The 19,133-nt window shown below is 51.4% G+C and overlaps 1 protein-coding gene across 1 annotated transcript; it reads right to left on the bottom strand.

Annotated features, from left to right (window-relative positions):
- Positions 1-6,507: 6,507 nt before the first annotated feature.
- On the bottom strand, positions 6,508-18,815 carry LOC307087859 (snake venom 5'-nucleotidase-like). Its single transcript, XM_079753530.1, has 9 exons — positions 18,450-18,815; positions 17,594-17,810; positions 16,095-16,283; positions 15,023-15,220; positions 13,110-13,264; positions 12,242-12,350; positions 11,036-11,185; positions 10,623-10,823; positions 6,508-8,057 (listed from the first exon to the last, which is right to left on the bottom strand). Exons 1-9 carry the CDS (start codon positions 18,786-18,788, stop codon positions 7,882-7,884), a joined length of 1,734 nt encoding a protein of 577 aa, XP_079609656.1. The 5' UTR covers positions 18,789-18,815; the 3' UTR covers positions 6,508-7,881.
- Between the last annotated feature and the right edge of the window lie 318 nt (positions 18,816-19,133).

The raw sequence follows: 19,133 nt of genomic DNA, 5'->3' as shown, positions 1-19,133 counted from the left end.
GCTTCAGACTTGCACGCTGACATGTGACAATATTTCCACTGGCACTGAACAGTCTCTCTGATGGTGCACTCGTTGCTGGTATGCAAAGGTACTTACGAGCCAACTTGCTAAGCCATGGGAAGTTGACATTGTGCACTCTCCACCAGGCCAGTGGATCTTGCTCTCCATCAATGGTAGGAGTTATGAAGTAGTTGTCCAGTTCTGCTTTAATGGTATCCTCCAACTGCACAGTAGAGGAAGCAGGGACCGCCTTGGTCTTGAAAAAGCTGCCCAGTGACCGCTTTCGCTTTGTAGAGGTGGATGGTGGTTCTTCTTCTGCACTCAGGGGCATGGGATGGGTTGTGACACAAGCCCTCTGCTCCTGCAACACACAGTAATAAGAGGCATCAATGTTTTGCTATCAGTTGTGATTAAGACCAACGAGGCATTTTGTCTAAAAGTTTAAAATGTCAGTAGAGTATAGTTAAAAAAAAAAAAAAAAAAAAAAACATACAACTTTTTGTTTTATTTTGAAACAACAAAGAAAAAGGACAGCTTACCTTTTGTGCCACCTGTTCCATTTCCATCTTCACTCTGTCTTTGATGTATGGGACATTCTCTTCACTTATGTAGCTTGTCTTGAATCTTGGATCAAGGAAGGATGTGATGTCCAAGAGCTCCTGTGTCACTGGGTCGCTGTATTTCTCTTCGATGTAGTGGAGAGCTCTTGATTTGATATCCTTGGTGAGATTCGTGTCCTGGTCAGTTTCAGCAAGCGTTGCTGTTTTGAGGAGATGGAGCACTGGCTTCAGGTATGACACGCTTACGTAGTCCTCACCTGAGAGGGCGTCTGTGAACTCCTGAAGAGGACCGAGGGCATTGTTTACAGATTCAAGGACATCTGTGTCTTGCCAAGTGGGGACCAGGTGCCGCGTCTTCCTGTCTTCAGACAGAACCTGGCACAGTGCCTTGCTCTGCTCCAACACCCTCCCAATCATTTTCTGCCGGGAGCCCCATCGTGTCGGACATTCAGTGACCAGTGACTGTTGAGGTAGGTTCAAGTCTTGCTGTGCCTGTTTTAGTGCCGCCTTCTTCTTCCAGCTGTGAGTGAAGACCGCAACCAGCTGCTTGCAAAGTCCTGTGGCCCGTTTGATTCTTTGCTCATCTTTGACAGCATTTTCTGGGGGAAATCATTACATGTATTACAAATTACAGTATGAAAAGCCATAAGGATAGCTCATAACACAGTATTCATAACATACCATTGATTACATCTGTTGTCATCTTGTATTAAGTTCAATGACGTTTTTTTTAGCAGCAGACGTCAGGTGGTACTACCACAGTAAGTTATTGCCCATAAATTAATTTGTAATTGGTAATTAATGTACAAGCAATTAATATGCTTCTTAGATATTCCACTAAAAACCAAAAAATCTTTTAATCCGTAATAAAACAACATAACTGTTGTGCCGCAGCTCATAGGCGTCCTAATGGCGGCAGCTATGAACTTTCATATGTATTTTACTGTTTTTAACTCTAGTGCTCATAACTACTGTCCTGTCCTCTTCATAATAACTCAGAAATGCGGCGTGCAAGTGGACCCGATACGGTCCGCATCGCGGATCCGTTCCGAAAGCCGCGATACTCCGCGGCGGATTTGCTGTGTGGGTTATTTACGTAGTTACGTTAGTTACGTTATTAACTTAGTTACGTGTGATGTATGACATGAAGCAGTACATTCCCTTGCACTAATCATATACCAAATTATAGAATAATGGCGTATTACTATTATAGCCTAATGACATTTAAAAAGTCGAGTCCTCGTCTTAATCCTCGAGTCCCTAATGCTCGAGTCCAAGTCAAGTCACGAGTCTCTAAATTTAGCTCACGAGTCGGACTCGAGTCCGAGTCCCGGACTCGAGTACTACAACAATGACACTCGCACAAACACACATTTTTGTACTTACTAATTGCAAGATGCAGCCGGTGTCCGAAGCACTGCAGTCTGGTCCATTGGTTAAGTTCCATTGCTTTGACCATATTTGAAGCGTTGTCTGTTGTTATGCACGTTTGGGCCTCTTCTTTTAGACCCCAGTTGGCCAAGCACTCCATCAGCCCCATGGCAATATTCTCCCCGGTATGGTCAGTGGGGAAGTATGCTGTCTGCAGGCATCGGCTACACAACTCGAAGTTGGCGTTGACGAAATGCACGGTCAAACTCATGTAGGGCTCGGTCGTTCTGCTTGACCACAGATCTGTAGTTGACGCATAAAACTCTGTGTTTTCCAGCTCATTTACAACTTTGGCCTTACATTCTGCGTAGAGCTGTGGGATGGCAACTTGATTGAAGTATGTGCGGGAGGGCAGAACATACCTCTTATCCATTGCGCGTAGCAAACTTATAAATGCGTCTTTGGTCACTGTGTTTACAGACACCATGTTCTTTGATATGTAAGTCGTTACGGCAGCGGTAATCTCCTTGTGTCTTCGGCTAGTTCTTTCATAAGGCGTCACACTGGCGAACAATGATGTTATTGTTGGCTGATTTGCCGAAGTATCGCTGCTGCTTGATGTTTCGCTGTTCTTTTTCGCCATGCACTCCTCGTACAAGTTCAGGTGGTGAACTTCAAGTGGCGATATAAATTGGTGGTATTGCCAGCCGATGTAGCCACTTTTACACGACATGTTTGGCACATCACCTGTTTCTGGTGTTCATCAGTGGCCTCAAATCCAAAATACTGCCAAATGACCGACGTGCATTTTTTCTTTAATATTAATTTCGTCGGCTCCGCTTCTGCTCCCGCTTCAGCCATGCTTGAAATTGAATGACGAGAACACGTCATCTGGGAACGTGGAGAACACGTCATCTGGGCACGCGCAGCCTGCAGCTTTCAGATCGGTAGCTGACACAGCCTTGGGCATTCATGTGAAATTATTGACGGAATTATTATTATTATGCACCAAGAAAAACCGCAGCTTTGACGATCCCAAAATCGTGTTGTCTGAGATCGCGGTTTTCGGTCGAAAGCGATAGATCGTTCAGCCCTACTGTTGGGATATAACCAGTACCGCACAGTACTGTGATGATGATACCAGTACCGCACCAGTAATGTGATGATAATACCAGTACTGTGGGGATAATACCAGTACCACACAGTACTGTGATGATGATACCAGTACCGCACCAGTAATGTGATGATAATACCAGTACCGCACCAGTACTGTGATGATGATACCAGTACTGTGGGGATAATACCAGTACCGCACAGTAATGTGATGATAATACCAGTACTGTGGGGATAATACCAGTACCACACAGTACTGTGGGGATAATACCAGTACTGTGGGGATAATACCAGTACTGTCCCAGTACTGTGGGGATAATACCAGTACTGTGGGGATAATACCAGTACTGTCCCAGTACTGTGGGGATAATACCAGTACCACACAGTACTGTTATGATGATACCAGTACCGCACCAGTAATGTGATGATAATACCAGTACCACACCAGTACTGTGATGATGATACCAGTACTGTGGGGATAATACCAGTACCGCACAGTAATGTGATGATAATACCAGTACTGTGGGGATAATACCAGTACCACACAGTACTGTGGGGATAATACCAGTACTGTGGGGATAATACCAGTACTGTCCCAGTACTGTGATGATAATACCAGTACCACACCAGTACTTTGGGGATAATACCGGTACCACACCAGTACTGTGATGATAATACCAGTACCGCACCAGTACTGTGATGATAATATCAGTACCACACCAGTACTGTGATGATAATACCAGTACCACACCAGTACTTTGGGGATAATACCAGTACCACACCAGTACTGTGATGATAATACCAGTCCCATCCCAGTACTGTGGTGTTGATTCAGGTACCGTACCAGTACTCTGATGATAATACCAGTACTGTGATACCACCATCACTATGGTGGTATCACACTACTGGTAGTCTAACCCCTAATCTGGCTGTGTCATGCTCTACAATTGTTTGAATATTTGCTCTGATGTTATTCTTTCACACCCTTCACGTGCTGCCAGCTTCGCTTTAGCAGGTTCAGATAGTTAATCTGTTGCCAAGCAACAGCTTAACAATGGCATCACAGCAACTGTCACAACATCACGATGATCCGTTCCAGCCTCTCCCTGTTCAGAGCCGCTGACCGTACGTCACGAAGCGCTGTGTGAGGACCACAGGAGCCGCTGGCCAAAGGGAGGTGTGTGTGCGCGTGTGTGTGTGTGTGTGTGTGTGAGTGAGAGCGTGACAGAGAAAATGTGTCTTTTTATGGCAGAATGAGTGAGAAAGTGCCAAGGGTTAGTTGTGTGTGTGTGTGCATATGCTTATGTGTAAATAGAAGTGTGTGTGTGTGTGTGTATGGTAGTGTTGGTGTGTGTGTGTGTGTGTATGGTAGTGTGTTGGTGTGTGTGTTTGTGTATGCTAGTGTGTGTTTCTCTGCTAGTGTGTGAGTGTCCTGGTGTTGCGCTGTTCTCCTCTGAGGCCTTTCTTGGTGTGTGTGTCTGTGTGTGTGTGTGAATGGTAGTGTGTGAGTGTCCTGGTGTTGCTCTGTTCTCCTCTGAGGCCTTACTTGTTATTCCTGAGCGGAAGAGGAACCGACGGTTCTGCCACACAGGGCCGCATTGTTCTCCCCCCTCCCCGTCTCCTACGAGGTCCTCAGACCCTCTGGAGAAAACCTTCTGGAACATTCAGTGATTCACATCCTGTTGACCTGGTCTCAGGCCACAGAATGAGCGTCCGGTCGGGAATCGAACCCGCGGCATGGAGGTCGACCCGTCCAACACGTTACTGAGTTTAGAAACGCTTTTAGAATGGAAAACAGATCCGTAATCTGATTGGACGCATTCCAAGAGGTGGGCGTCCAACTGGGTGAAAGGTGACCGGGTCGGGACTGAGCACGGCATCAAGGCAGAGGATCAGAGCACCCCGCTACGTCCTGGGTGGAGTCAACGCTGGGTTGGGCTTCACCCCTCAACCAGCGACCGTTTGAGGAGAGCTCTGGAGCGACGAGGGCAGCAGAGAGGAGGTCTGGAGTAGCCTGGCTATTACCAGACCAAGCTCAGTCCTAGATTGCACGTTGGTCTTTGGAAGCTGCCGTCATTTTCTTCAGCACAAGAGCCGTGACCAACGGGCCTAGTTCAACTGACTCCGTACGCGATTGGCTGCTTGCTGTCGCTTGCCTGTCGTCATTGTGTTAAACAAGCAAATAGCGTGCCAGGGGGAAAAGCCAACTTGGTGATTGGCTCCAGCCAAGGGCGTAGGAGACAGATATTGGAGATATTGGAGACAGGCGCATCTGTCCCACCTAAAAATTATACCGGGGGAGAAAAATATTTTATTTTATTTTGAAAGCGCAACACAGCGTCTTCTCACCGCTTATGGATGATGCTGGATGATGGATGATTGAGCGTGCAATTAAAGAATTGATTTGATATTAATCAGTTCTTTACTGCCATTCAAAATGTGTTTTCCTTTACATTTACAAATGTATCTTTTTAGTAGAATAAAATATATTTGTGAATTCTTTCAGTGTAGTTAATTTATGACATATTTCTGTTCAAACCATTAACGGATCTGTCAGGTTTCCGATTTGTGTCCCCCCCAATGTTAAACTCATTGCTACGCCCCTGGCTCCAGCAAAAGGGTATCGACTGCAGAAAGAAATAAATTGCTCTTCTTCAGACCCTTTTGCAGGGCGAATTCAAATCGCCGGCAGAATGGGGGGGGCTACCCAATCTAGGTCTGGGGGCCAGACCTAGAGAGGAGGTCTGGAGGCCAGCAGCACTGTTACTAGAGTTGTTCCGATACCGATAACAGTATGCTCCGATACGGCCTAAACTGCGTTATCAGGTATCGGCGAGGACGCAAGTCTATGCGCCGATCCAATACCATCATGTGACTCATTTACTACACAGGCCGACATGACATTGCTGCCACCGTAAGAGAACCCTTCAATAAGAACAAGGGCTGTTAGTAGTTCCAATGCTAGATGCTGTATCCGTTTACACTCGGTATCGGCCGATACTCAAGTTCAGGAATCGGCATCGGTATCGGGAAGGAAAAAAATCGTATGGGAACATCTGGAACTGTGACGCAACACGTGAGTCTGCACAGCAGGTGGGGGGGGGGGGGGGGGGGCGTGCCGGAGCGTCACCCGGAACTCCACTGTGAGGGACGGGAATCCTGGCGCTCCCGGCGTCACTCGTCTGCTGCCTCCTCCGTGACCTTTGACCCCGGCCCGCGGCCGCCCCCCAGGAGTGGCGACGTGGGGCCCGGCACTGGTCGCTGGCTTCTGGTCCGCATCCTGGGGTCAGAGGTCAGGACTTTCCCACGACCGGAATCCACCAGGCCACCCAGGAGGAGGAGGAGGGGGAGGAGGAGGAGGAGCCGGGGGCCGTAGAGAAGCTGTGCAGACGCTTGGGTGACTGAGAGCAGATGATTTATGTACACACACACACACACACACACATATTGTGTACATTGCAGATGTTTATTATTAGTTCTGGGAATTCATGGCAGTTGCGTCTATGGCTGGAATCCGTTCAGCCTAAGGAACGTCTTCACTTTGTCTTCAGCGTCGTTAACTAATTAGACCCTGAAGGCAACGTTAAGACGGTCGTCAAGTCGGAATTATGGTCCAATTAGTTAATTTGACCATAATTAATTAAGAGGTGATAAAGGACTAGAAAATATTTCTTTACTCTCAAATTATTTCTTTACATTTCAAAACGGGCAACAAATGAAAATGCAATTACAACCAGCTTCTTACAAAACACAAAACAAACTTAAAAAAAGGAAAAGAAAACTAAAACCGAAATCTTTGGTGAGCAGATGTCCACCAAAGATTTATTATTCCCTTTCTGCTCCTAAATGTGCTCAGTGCAGTCTGGTCTCGTTCCAATCAGACCAGAACCTCTGAACTAACTCAAATCAGAACCTCTGAACTAACTCAGACCAGAACCTCTGGTCTAACGCTGACCAGAGGTTCTGGTCTCACTCCGACCAGAGGTTCTGGTCTCACTCCGACCAGAGGTTCTTGTCTGTTCCTCTGAAACCTGTCCAATGAGGCGTCCTTTTATACCGGTTAACAAAACAACTACAATGCTGAGCCGGTCATGGACCCTGAATGAGACCCGGTCTGTCCCTGAATGAGACCCGGTTGTTCTGAATACAGTCATGGCCTGGCAATGTGCCTGGTCCTGATCCTGATCCTGATCCGGATCCTGGTCTTGATCCCGGTCCTGGTCCTGGTCCCGGTCCCGGTCCAGGTCCAGGTCCTGGTCCAGGTCTTGGGTGATGGATAAGCAGACCCTTTTCACCAGGTGTAAACGCTGTGTCCAATCCTTCCTTCTCAGAGGCCAAACTCAATTTTGTTTCGCCTCTGTTGACTTCATATGTATTAGATTAAATATTTTTTTATAATTTAATTAGTTAATTAATTTAGATTGACTAAATCAAAGTGGCGTGCTAAGTGCTAGCTCCTCTAGCTAACTGCTAGCTCCTCTGTCTGTGTCTGAATAACTTTGTGTACTCATCCACTCCTGTAGGAAATAAAATGTAATACTACTTTAAAAAACTTTAAAAAACTTTAAAAGCATGTTGGTCCCACAGGGCTGGTGGCGGTCAAAAGAACTGAAGAGCTCCTCCAAAAGTCGTTAAGTCTTGTACAAAAAAAAGAGAGGGACTGTGGGCAAATCAAGGTCATCAGTGGGGGGCCCAGACCTGTGGCCCTAAGGCCCTAGAGGGCCCAGACCTGTGGCCCCTAGGGCCCTAGAGGGCCCAGAACTGTGGCCCCTATGGCCTCTAGAGGGCCCAGATCTGTGGCCCCTAGGGCCCTAGAGGGGCCAGATCAGGTGGGCCCCTAGAGACCCCCGTAGAGGGCCCAGACCAGGCACAGCAGGGCGACCAGCAGCGGTGTGGCGGGCCCCAGGGCTCGGCCCCTGGAGCTCTTGTAGAAGGATATCCGGTCCTCCAGGGTGGGGTGGACCTTCTGCCGCTCGCTGATGTAGTTGACCAGCACCGAGATGTCCATGTCCCCTGGAGGGCAGAACCACAGAGGGGTCCCAGACCAGGTCAGGGGTCAACAGGGGGCAGCATTGCCAGATTGGGCCGGATTACCCGCCCAATCTGGCAACACTTGTTGCTGGATCAGAGGTTGTGCTGTAACGCACTAGGACAGCTGGACCCGAGATAAGCAGCACGTGTTGCCAGATTGGGCGGGAAATCTGGCCCAATCTGGCAACACTGCAGGGGGGCGATAGAGGGTCCCCCAGGCACAGTGAAACGCTGAATAGCCTTCATAACGTCCAAACCCTCCAGGGATGGTGAGCGATTTAACGATTTGTATTCTGGTGTTAAACATTACAGGGAAACCCAACGACATTCCCAAAGAAACCCAACGGCATTCTGCAGTAATGACCGGAAGGAACAGCTGGAGTCAGCTGAGGGCCGAGTCCACTTTAGATGACAGATCTACTCCACACACCCCAGCTCGATCCCTCCGCTCAACTACCTCAGCTGGACGTCTGGTACCGCCATCGCTAAGAGCAAGCAAAGGTCGATCAGCAAAGTCACAACTTTTCTCTGTTTTGGGACCTCAGTGGTGGAAAGAGCTCCCTACCAATGTCAGGACCGCAGAGTCGCTCACCAGCTTCCGCAAAAGACTCAAAACTCACCTGTTCAGAGTTCATCTCGACTCTGCATAGGAACCAATGCACAGCCACCATTGAATGTTGTACGTCCTGGCACTTGTACATTGCACTTATTCAAGGTACTTAATTGTGTAGCATCTACAGTAGCTGCTATCGCTGCTTTACACGGGGAATGGGTTAGCCTAGCGATTGTAATACTTGCACTTGGTTCTATGAACGTCTTTACTGTACCGACAGCGATATATTGTTTCACTTCTTATGACAAATGTACTTATTGTAACAAATGCACTTATTGTAAGTCGCTTTGGATAAAAGCGTCTGCTAAATGCCCTAAATGAAATGTAAAATGTAAAAAAATGTAATCTACTACAGTTGTGTGTCGAGCCTTTCCAACACAGGGTGTTTAATGTCTTCTCTCTCTCTCTTCCCCCTATGTTGGTCTTTATGGACACATGATAGAGTACCAGCTCACAGTAGTTAGTAGTAGTTAATAGATATTACCATTTGAGAGGTTAAAATTGGAAGATAAATTAAATTAGAATCAATCAACTTGGCCCGAACAGACCGGATATTAACATTATCTAACAAATTAAGGATAGTGGGAAAACGTATAACAGAACTGGCATGGTATGAGAAGAAAAAATGTGGTTGCTCAAAAAGAAACACTTTTCTTTGTTTCTAATGTTCCCTCTTTCCAGCAAGTGTGTGCACAGGACAAGGGGATATATATGGATGACAGGTGTGAGTGATGTGAAGCACTTTCAGAAGAAGAAACATGAATCAAGCAAAGCACATTTACATTGTCCAATGAAACTTGCCATGCTAGGTCAAGTTAATATTGCTGCGCAGCTGGACGAGGGTTATCATGTCAGTGTGAGGAATCACAATAAGGAGGTCGACAACAACCGACACATTCTGTCACAGTTCATTGACTGTGTACAATTCTGTGGAGAATTCGAACTGGCTCTCAAGAGGACATAACGAGTCTGAATTGTCAGATTCAGGTGTTCAAAGGTACGTCCAACCGCATTCAGAATGGGATTCTCGATTGCAGGCCTGCTGTAAATTCAGAGACCCATTATGCAGGATCTGAAAAACACAGAATTCCTGGCAGTGCAGGCCGATGGAACGACTGATGTTTCAACCCATTGCCAATTCGTTGTTGTGTTTCGTTACGTAGACGAAGCCAACAAGATGCAGGAGAGATTTTTTAGTTTCAAACAAATGAATGGAGGCACGACCGCAGAGGCCATCTCTGATGTACTTCTGCAACAATTGGGTCGTTTGTTCAGCGGAGAATGAGGTGGACAGAGACAGGCTGATGATGGCACAAACGTAGGATGGAGCGAGTGTGATGCGAGGAGCAACAGGTGGAGGGAGGAGGAAGGTTCAGGACTTTTATCCCAATGCCCACTTCATACACCGGTACGCACACCGACTGAATTTGGTTATGCAACAGGCCGTGTCCTCAATTACACCTGTGCGTGGCTTCTTCTCTGACATCAGCGGCTATCACGTTCCCCAAAGAGACCTGCCACTTTGGACAGCATTATAGCAAGGAGGTTGCCACGCGCATCGCAGCAAGCTGGAACTTTCCTAGTCGCAAAGTCAGTATAGTGTATGAGAATAACCTCACATATCAGCCTTCATATCGACATCTTCCGAAGGCAGGCAAGCTCGAGTGAATGCGTTTTGTTCGGTAGAATATCTCTGTAACGAAACCGTGACATCTCCGCATCATCTGTGTGACCGCACCCACTGCAGATTTGACAGGAAGGACTAAAGAGGCACAGGAAGTGGTCATCATTTGTGGGGTCTTTGTGGAGCCCGCCTTTAAAAGCAACGACGCTTTGAAAGGCGGGCTCCACAAAGTCAGGTGGAGGTTTAGGGGCCAAAGGAAGCTCTCCGAAGAACAGGAAGTGTTACCCACGGCGACGCCCCGGCGACTCACCCGAGTCGTGCTTGACGTTCTCGTCGCGGATCATGGCGAAGCCGTCGCCCCCGGTGACCAGGTAGGAGGGCAGCACCACCCTGTACAGCGCCGCCTTGTCCACCGGCTCGTAGCGGGGCACCCGGCACTCGGTGCAGAGCACCCGCAGGCTGCGGACACGCTCGCCGGGGGGGCGGGACAGGTCGTACACCACCCGGATCCCTGGGGAGAGGGGGGGGGTTACCGCTGAACTCTGACCTCTGACCTGCTACATTGTGTAGACGTTGTGTTGGCCTAGAGAGTGCCAAGCTGTGTTTCGTTGTGTACTACAATGACAATTAGACTCCTTGCAGGACGTCGGCGCGTCACATGTCCTGTACTGTACTGTACAGAGCTGTGGTTATTATGGGATGTCCCGGAGGGCGGGGGCTTACCGGACACCTGCAGGAACTCCCCGGAGGACTGTCCGTACCGTCGCACGGCGTGCTCGAAGGCACTGAGCAGCGTGGCGCCGCTCAGCTGCACCAGGTCAAAGGTCCCGCCGAACGGCATCACCGCCATCAGGTCCTCCACCGTGATGTCCCCTGCAGAGAGCACAGGGTCAAAGGTCAAAGGTCGAACCCTGACCGGGTCCTCCACCGTTGATGTCCCCTGCACCAGGGACACAGCTGTAGACCCGGGTCAAAGGTCAAAGGTGGTAAGGGTGAATAAAGCTAGAACACCGCATAAGTGGAAGATTTCATTTCCGCCTGAAATTAATTTTGTGTTTTAGATTAAGAGAAAACCTCTTTGAAATTTGAGGCTTCACCCGGATACGGGTCACTGCGGAATGAAGACGTTAAAAGCGTTGTTGCTACACTTCCTGCCGCCCCGCCAGTACCGGTCCTGACACCAGCTACACACCAGCTACACACCAGCTACACACCAGCTAGAACGTTATATGGTGTGATTGTGAAAAGGTGCCCTCCTCCTCTAGTATCTCCTGGACAAGTGTTAAATGTCTAATCTTGTCAAATCGTATTACTCCTATCCTGCTCCCTCCCCCCTCACCGTCGGCGCTCCTCTCGTCGATGGAGGTCCGCCCCCCCCCCCCAACATCTGAAGACAATGTTGCCACGACTCCAATCTCACTGTTTCCTTACAAGGTCGTCCCTCTCTCCCGTCTCTAGATCTCTCCCCCGTCTCACTCTCCCCCTTACTCTCTCTTTTCCCCCCTCTGTCCACTTACAACCCCCCAGAGGTCTCTCTCCCCCCTCCCTCCCCTTGTGTCTCCCCCCTCCCTCCCTCTCTCCCCCTTGTGTCTCCCCCCTCCCTCCCTCTTGTGTCTCCCCCCTCCCTCCCTCCCTCTCTCCCCCTTGTGTCTCCTCTCTCCCCCTTGTGTCTCCCCCTCCCTCCCTCCCTCCCTCCCCTTGTGTCTCCCCCCTCCCTCCCTCTCTCCCCCTTGTGTCTCCCCCCTCCCTCCCCTTGTGTCTCCCCCCTCCCTCCCTCTCTCCCCCTTGTGTCTCCCCCTCCCTCCCTCCCCCTTGTGTCTCCCCCCTCCCTCCCCTTGTGTCTCCCCCCTCCCTCCCTCTCTCCCCCTTGTGTCTCCCCCCTCCCTCCCCTTGTGTCTCCCTCCCTCCCTCCCTCCCTCCCCCCCTCACCGTCGGCGCTCCTCTCGTCGATGGAGGTCCGCACCGAGCCCCCGTTCAGGATGCAGGCCGCCACATGGTTCCACTGGAGCTCGTCTGCGTACTTGATGTTGTTGTGGATCTGGAACCCAACCGCACACCACCGTTAGCACACGCTAGCCCCCAGCTAACGGGCCAACGCACACGCAGTGAATGTGCACATGTTAGCAACGTTAACACACGCTAGCCCCTAGCGAACGGGTTGAACAAAACTGCTGGATCGGAATGGAAACACATGCTAATGATTACCCTGAGTTAGCTGCTGGATCGGAATGCTAACACATTCTAATGACTGCCCTGATGGCAGACCATGCTGAGACCTGCTGCTGTGAACCTGAACGCTCCCTCTCTCTCCCTGGTCTCCTCTTTTAACCGTCAGAGAACCGGCCAGGACCCCCGGCCCCTGGACCAGAGTCCCCCATAACGCCAGAGGACCCCCGGCCCCTGGACCAGAGTCCCCCATAACGTCAGAGGACCCCCGGCCCCTGGACCAGAGTCCCCCATAACGTCAGAGGACCCCCGGCCCCTGGACCAGAGTCCCCCATAACGTCTGTCTCAACCCCAACGTCCCAGGCACACGTTGAGGGCCCCTGTTCGGTTGCTGCTTGAGGTTGATTGGCCGTGACCGGTCCATCATACCCCTGATTTGTCAGCCCACTAGTGATGTCACTAGTGGACAGATGTTCAAACGGCTTAGGAAGAACCAATCGTAAGGCCCTCCGTCCCAAGTGGCTGGAGTCGTCCCCAATGGGCGGAGTCTCACCATGGCGACCCTCCATCAGTCCCCAGTGGGCGGAGTCTCACTAGAGGGCGGAGTCATCCCCAGGGGGCGAAGTCTCACCATGGCGTCACAAATGAGGTTCCCCAGGTTGCACTCCCGGAAGCGGCATTCCTCGAAGGTCCCGTTCAGGAACACCAGCGTCTTCCCCACCGTCTTGGACGAGTACACGGTCAGGTTCTGTCTCCAGGTCGCCACCTCGGCCTTCACAGACACATCTGGAAGACCAGCAGAACCCCTTAGACCAGCATGACCCCACCCTGACCCCCTTAGACCAGCCAGACCCCCTTAGGCTCAGCTCAGACCCCGTTAGCTCAGCTAGCATTAGCTACTTTTCTAACAGATGACATTTAGCTCAACTGTTGGTCTCGCTGGGCTGCTTCCTCCCTGGTGGTCCATCCTCCCGGGGATCCTCCCGGTCCCCCGGGAGGATCCCCGGGAGGGGGGATCCTCCCAGGGGACCGGGAGGTCCCCTTCTCTCCCCTTCTGCTCCCACACAGGCCAGGAAAGGAGGAGGCTCAGGGACAAGGAGGAGGCTCAGGGACCAGGAGAGGGGGCTCAGGGACCAGGAGGAGGCTCAGGGACCAGGAGGAGGCTCAGGGACCAGGAGAGGAGGCTCAGGGACCAGGAGGAGGCTCAGGGACCAGGAGGAGGCTCAGGGACCAGGAGAGGGGGCTCAGGGACCAGGAGGAGGCTAAGGGACCAGGAGGAGGCTCAGGGACCAGGAGGGGAGGCTCAGGGACCAGGAGGAGGCTAAGGGACCAGGAGGAGGCTCAGGGACCAGGAGGAGGCTCAGGGACCAGGAGGAGGCTCGGGGACAAGGAGGAGGCTCAGGGACCAGTAGGAGGCTCAGGGACCGGGAGGAGGGACTAGGAGGAGGCTCAGGGACTAGGAGGAGGCTCAGGGACCAAGAGGAGGCTCAGGGACAAGGAGGAGGCTCAGGGACAAGGAGGAGGCTCAGGGACCAGGAGGAGGCTCAGGGACCAGGAGGAGGCTCAGGGACCAGGAGGAGGCCCACCACGTGGCTCTTATCCCGCCCCTAGAGCCTGGAGCCCATGAAGAAGCCCCAGCTGGCGGGGTCTGAGGGGCCGAGAGGAGTCTGGCTGAACCTCTAACCCCCTAACCCCCTAACCCTCTAACCCTCTAACCCCCTAACCCCCTAACCCTCTAACCCCCTAACCCCCTAACCCTCTAACCCTCTAACCCCCTAACCCCCTAACCCTCTAACCCTCTAACCCTCTAACCCCCTAACCCTCTAACCCTCTAACCCTCTAACCCCCTAACCCCCTAACCCCCTAACCCTCTAACCCTCTAACCCTCTAACCCTCTAACCCTAACCCTCTAACCCCCTAACCCTCTAACCCTCTAACCCTCTAACCCTCTAACCCCCTAACCCTCTAACCCCCTAACCCTCTAACCCTCTAACCCTCTAACCCTCTAACCCTCTAACCCCCTAACCCTCTAACCCTCTAACCCTCTAACCCTCTAACCCTAACCCTCTAACCCCCTAACCCTCTAACCCTCTAACCCTCTAACCCCTGACCCTCTAACCCTCTAACCCTCTAACCCTCTAACCCTCTAACCCTCTAACCCTGGTCAGGGTCCAGGACCAGTGAAACCAGATTTCCCACCCAACCTGGTGCTGGGGTGTACAGGGCGTAACTAAACCGACTTTATTTACCTAGCGTGTGAGTGTGTCTGTGTGTGTGTGTGTGTGTGTGTGTGTATGTGTGAGAGTGTGTGTGTGTGAGTGTGTGTGTGTGTGTGTTTGTGTGTGTGTGTGTGTGTGTGTGTGGACGTGCAGACCTACCCTCAGAGCGCTGTGTGTGTGTGTGTGTGCGGGCCTACCCTCAGAGCGGTGTGTGTGTGTGGGTGCAGCCCTTCCCTCAGAGCGGTGTGTGCGTGTGCGTGTGCGTGTGTGCGTGTGTGCGTGTGCGTGTGCGTGTGTGTGTGTATGTGTGGGCGTGCAGCCCTACCCTCAGGAACCTTGCTGTCCAGTAGGATGGGGTTCCCCGCCGCCTCCTTCACGTTCCCCGCCTCGTCGAAGGTCAGCTTCAGGTAACCCAGGTACTTCCCGAAGGCGTAGGCCTGCACCACCGGGACCGTCCCGCCGTGGTCGGACTGCACCAGGAAGGGGTAAGGCCCCGCCGGGACCTCGGAGGACGGGGGGGTCCCTGTGGAGACGCAGATTAACGTCTGAGAGCTGGGGGGGGGGGGGGAAGTCTCTCGATAAGAGTTTAGAATAACAAAGAGGAACTCCCGCTTCTCTGTACGTGTCGTTCGTTGTGTATAAATGATCTGTGAACAGGAAGCTGCCGGTGTACTTAAGTTTGTGTCCATGTGTACAGGAAGGTGTTGTGTAGTTGTGTGTGTCTGCCTGTGTACAGGAAGGTGTTGTGTGTTTATATGAAGGTGTTGTGTGGCTATGTGTGTGTACCTGTGTACAGGAAGTTGATGTGTAGCTATGTGTGTGTACCTGTGTACAGGAAGGTGTTGTGTAGTTGTGTGTGTCTACCTGTGTACAGGAAGTTGTTGTGTATTTGTGTGTGTCTACCTGTGTACAGGAAGGTGTTGTGTGTTTATATGAAGGTGTTGTGTGGCTATGTGTGTGTACCTGTGTACAGGAAGTTGATGTGTAGCTATGTGTGTGTACCTGTGTACAGGAAGTTGTTGTGTAGTTATGTGTGTGTACCCGTGCACAGGAAGGTGTTGTGTAGTTGTGTGTGTCTACCTGTGTACAGGAAGGTGTTGTGTGTTTATATGAAGGTGTTGTGTGGCTATGTGTGTGTACCTGTGTACAGGAAGTTGTTGTGTAGCTATGTGTGTGTACCTGTGTACAGGAAGTTGTTTTGTAGTTGTGTGTGTCTACCTGTGTACAGGAAGTTGTTGTGTATTTGTGTGTGTCTACCTATGTACAGGAAGGTGTTGTGTGTTTATATGAAGGTGTTGTGTGGCTATGTGTGTGTCTACCTGTGTACAGGAAGTTGTTATGTAGTTATGTGTGTGTACCTGTGTACAGGACGTTGTTGTGTAGTTATGTGTGTGTACCTGTGTACAGGAAGGTGTTTGTGTGTCCCCCGATCACCACGTCCAGCCCACGGACCTTCCTGGCGATCTCCTTGTCTTTGGTGAAGCCCGAGTGGCCCAGGGCGATGATCTTGTTGACCCCCAGGTACAGCAGCTTGTCTACCTGCAGCTGAACCGCGGCCACCTCCTCCTCGAAAACCAGGTTGGGTCCTGAGGGAGAGCAGAGCATTCTGGGTAAAGGAGTCCCATCGCCAGCGGACTTCACTGACTGGAATGTAGTCAAGTGTTTGTTACTCCAGAAGGAGAGACTAACGATAGAGGAGAGACAGACGAACAGAAGGGGAGACAGAAGGAGAGACTGGTGAACAGGAGGAGAGACAGAAGGAGAGACTGGTGAACAGGAGGAGAGACAGAAGGAGAGACTGGTGAACATGAGGAGAGACAGAAGGAGAGACTGGTGAACAGGAGGAGAGACAGAAGGAGAGGGAGAAGGAGAGACAGAAGGAGAGACAGAAGGAGAGGGAGAAGGAGCAACTGGTGGACAGAAGGAGAGACAGACGAACAGAAGGGGAGACAGAAGGAGAGACTGGTGAACAGGAGGAGAGACAGAAGGAGAAACTGGCAAACAGGAGGAGAGACAGAAGGAGAGAGAGAAGGAGAGACAGGAGGAGAGACAGAAGGAGACAGAAGGAGAGACAAAAGGGGAGACTGGTGAACAGAAGGAGAGACAGAAGGAGAGGGAGAAGGAGACAGGAGGAGAGACAAAAGGAGACAGAAGGAGCGACAGAAGGAGACAGGAGGAGAGACAAAAGGAGACAGAAGGAGACAGGAGGAGAGACAGAAGGAGACAGAAAGAGACAGGAGGAGAGACAGAAGGAGACAGAAGGAGAGACTGGTGAACAGGAGGAGAGACAGAAGGAGACAGAAGGAGAGACAGAAGGAAAGAGAGAAGGAGAGACAGAAGGAGACAGAAGGAGACAGGAGGAGAGACAGAAGGAAAGAGAGAAGGAGAGACAGAAGGAGAGACAGAAGGAGACAGGAGGGGAGACAAAAGGAGACAGGAGACAGAAGGAGACAGGAGGAGAGACAGAAGGAGACAGAAGGAGGCAGAAGGAGACAGGAGGAGAGACAGAAGGAGAGAGAGAAGGAGAGACAGAGGGAGAGACAGAAGGAGACAGGAGGAGAGACAGAAGGAGACAGAAGGAGGCAGAAGGAGACAGGAGGAGAGACAGAAGGAGGGAGAGAAGGAGAGACAGAGGGAGAGCCAGAAGGAGACAGGAGGAGAGACAGAAGGAGAGAGAGGAGAGACAGAAGGAGACAGAAGGAGGCAGAAGGAGACAGGAGGAGAGAGAGAAGGAGAGACAGAGGGAGAGACAGAAGGAGACAGGAGGAGACAGGAGGAGAGAGAGAAGGAGAGACAGAGGGAAAGACAGAAGGAGACAGGAGGAGAGACAGAAGGAGAGAGAGAAGGAGAGACAGAAGGAGACAGAAGGAGACAGGAGGAGAGACGGGGGGGTTACCTGGCTGGGAGAGGGCGGGGGTCTCCTGGGAGGTGTAGCCCACGATGCCCACCTCCTGCCCGTCCACCCTCAGGATCTTGTAGGGCTCGAAGCGGCCGTCTAGCTTCGGCGCCGAGGTGGCGTTTAGGTTGGCGCTGAGCACGGGGAACCGCACGTCCTTCAGGAAGGGCTTCACCAGACCCTCCACGCCGTTGTCAAACTCGTGGTTCCCCAGCGCCTGCGGACGGAGGGACGGACGGTTAGCCGGAGCCTCGGAGGAGCAGGCAGAGGACGAACGTCAGTCCGGGTTGTGTTTGGGGAGAAAGGGAGGTGAGGCGGCGGGCTCCATTTCCTCGTAAAGACCCGACGTTCTACTTTAATCCCAGAAAAACCGAATACAGTTGGAAATATACGTATTACGGGGGGGGGGGGGGGGGGGGGGGGCGATTTATTTGAAGCCCAATGAAACTCAATTCAACAACGCTATGTTTGTCTTTGTGTCTGGTTTAGGTCGCTGCCTTAAGCCTACTCTTCCCAGATCTGATTTACAGTATGTTGGTGAACCAGACTGTGGTGTGTATTCAGTCTAATTATGGGTTGGCTCGCAGAAGTTCAAACTGTTTACACCGTTTTTCTCTCCGTGCGCTGAGGGAAACGGGTTCCTCTTCTGTTGGATTAAAACGCTCTTTCCGAGGTAAACAGGAGATCCTTGAACTAAATATTCAACAATGACTCCAATAAATGTATTCCAACACAATAAATCCAGACTTCTCCCGCTCGATCCCGACGCATGTAAAACACGCGTTATAGGCGTCACTTCTGACAGAGAACCACCGAGGTGGAGGAGCTCCGAGGTGGAGGAGGTGGAGGCGCCTACCATCGCGTCGTACCGCAGACGGTTCATGAAGAAAGCCGCCTCGGCGCCCTTGTAGAAGTTGAACCAGACGCTCCCCTGGAACTGGTCCCCGGCGTCCAGCAGGAGAACGTTCTTCTCGCGGTTCCGGATTTCGTTCACCTGCCAGGACCTCCGCGCTACCCCGGCGAAGCACAGAGCCTTGGGGGGGACGCACTTCCCCGAGTCGCGGCTCGTCGGCTCCATCCGGGCGTGGACGTCGTTGGTGTGGAGCAGGACCAGGTCCCAGGCCAGAGCCCGGTCCAGGCAGACCATGAGGCAGAGCAGCGGGAGAGTCCTCCTGGTCCCCCGTGCAGCGACCATCTCACAGCCGAGTGTCTAACGGGTGAAGAGTGGTTACCGAAGAGTTGGACCAGAGTTCAAATCCGAGTTGGAGTTTGAAGCCCTCCTCTAAATGCGCTCGGGGGGTGGGGGGGGGGTTATTCTCCAAAGTTCATCATGTTCTTGTCAACATGGCCCTACCTCTGTGCTGAAGTGTTTTTACTATTAAAAAAATATATATATATATAATAATGCATATGTAATGCATATGTATTGCTTTAAATACAAATATCAAAAAAATCGAATCAAATCGCTTTAAACGTTTCCCTGATTGAATCGTTTCTTTACAACATTTCTTCCTTGCTAATTCAAGGGAGTTTTTTCTTG

This window comes from Pollachius pollachius (genome assembly GCF_949987615.1).
Source record: "Pollachius pollachius genome assembly, chromosome: 16".
In the NCBI taxonomy this organism is placed as follows: domain Eukaryota; kingdom Metazoa; phylum Chordata; class Actinopteri; order Gadiformes; family Gadidae; genus Pollachius; species Pollachius pollachius.
Note: the sequence above shows the minus strand (reverse complement) of the source record. Positions and strands in the feature narration are given on the sequence as shown.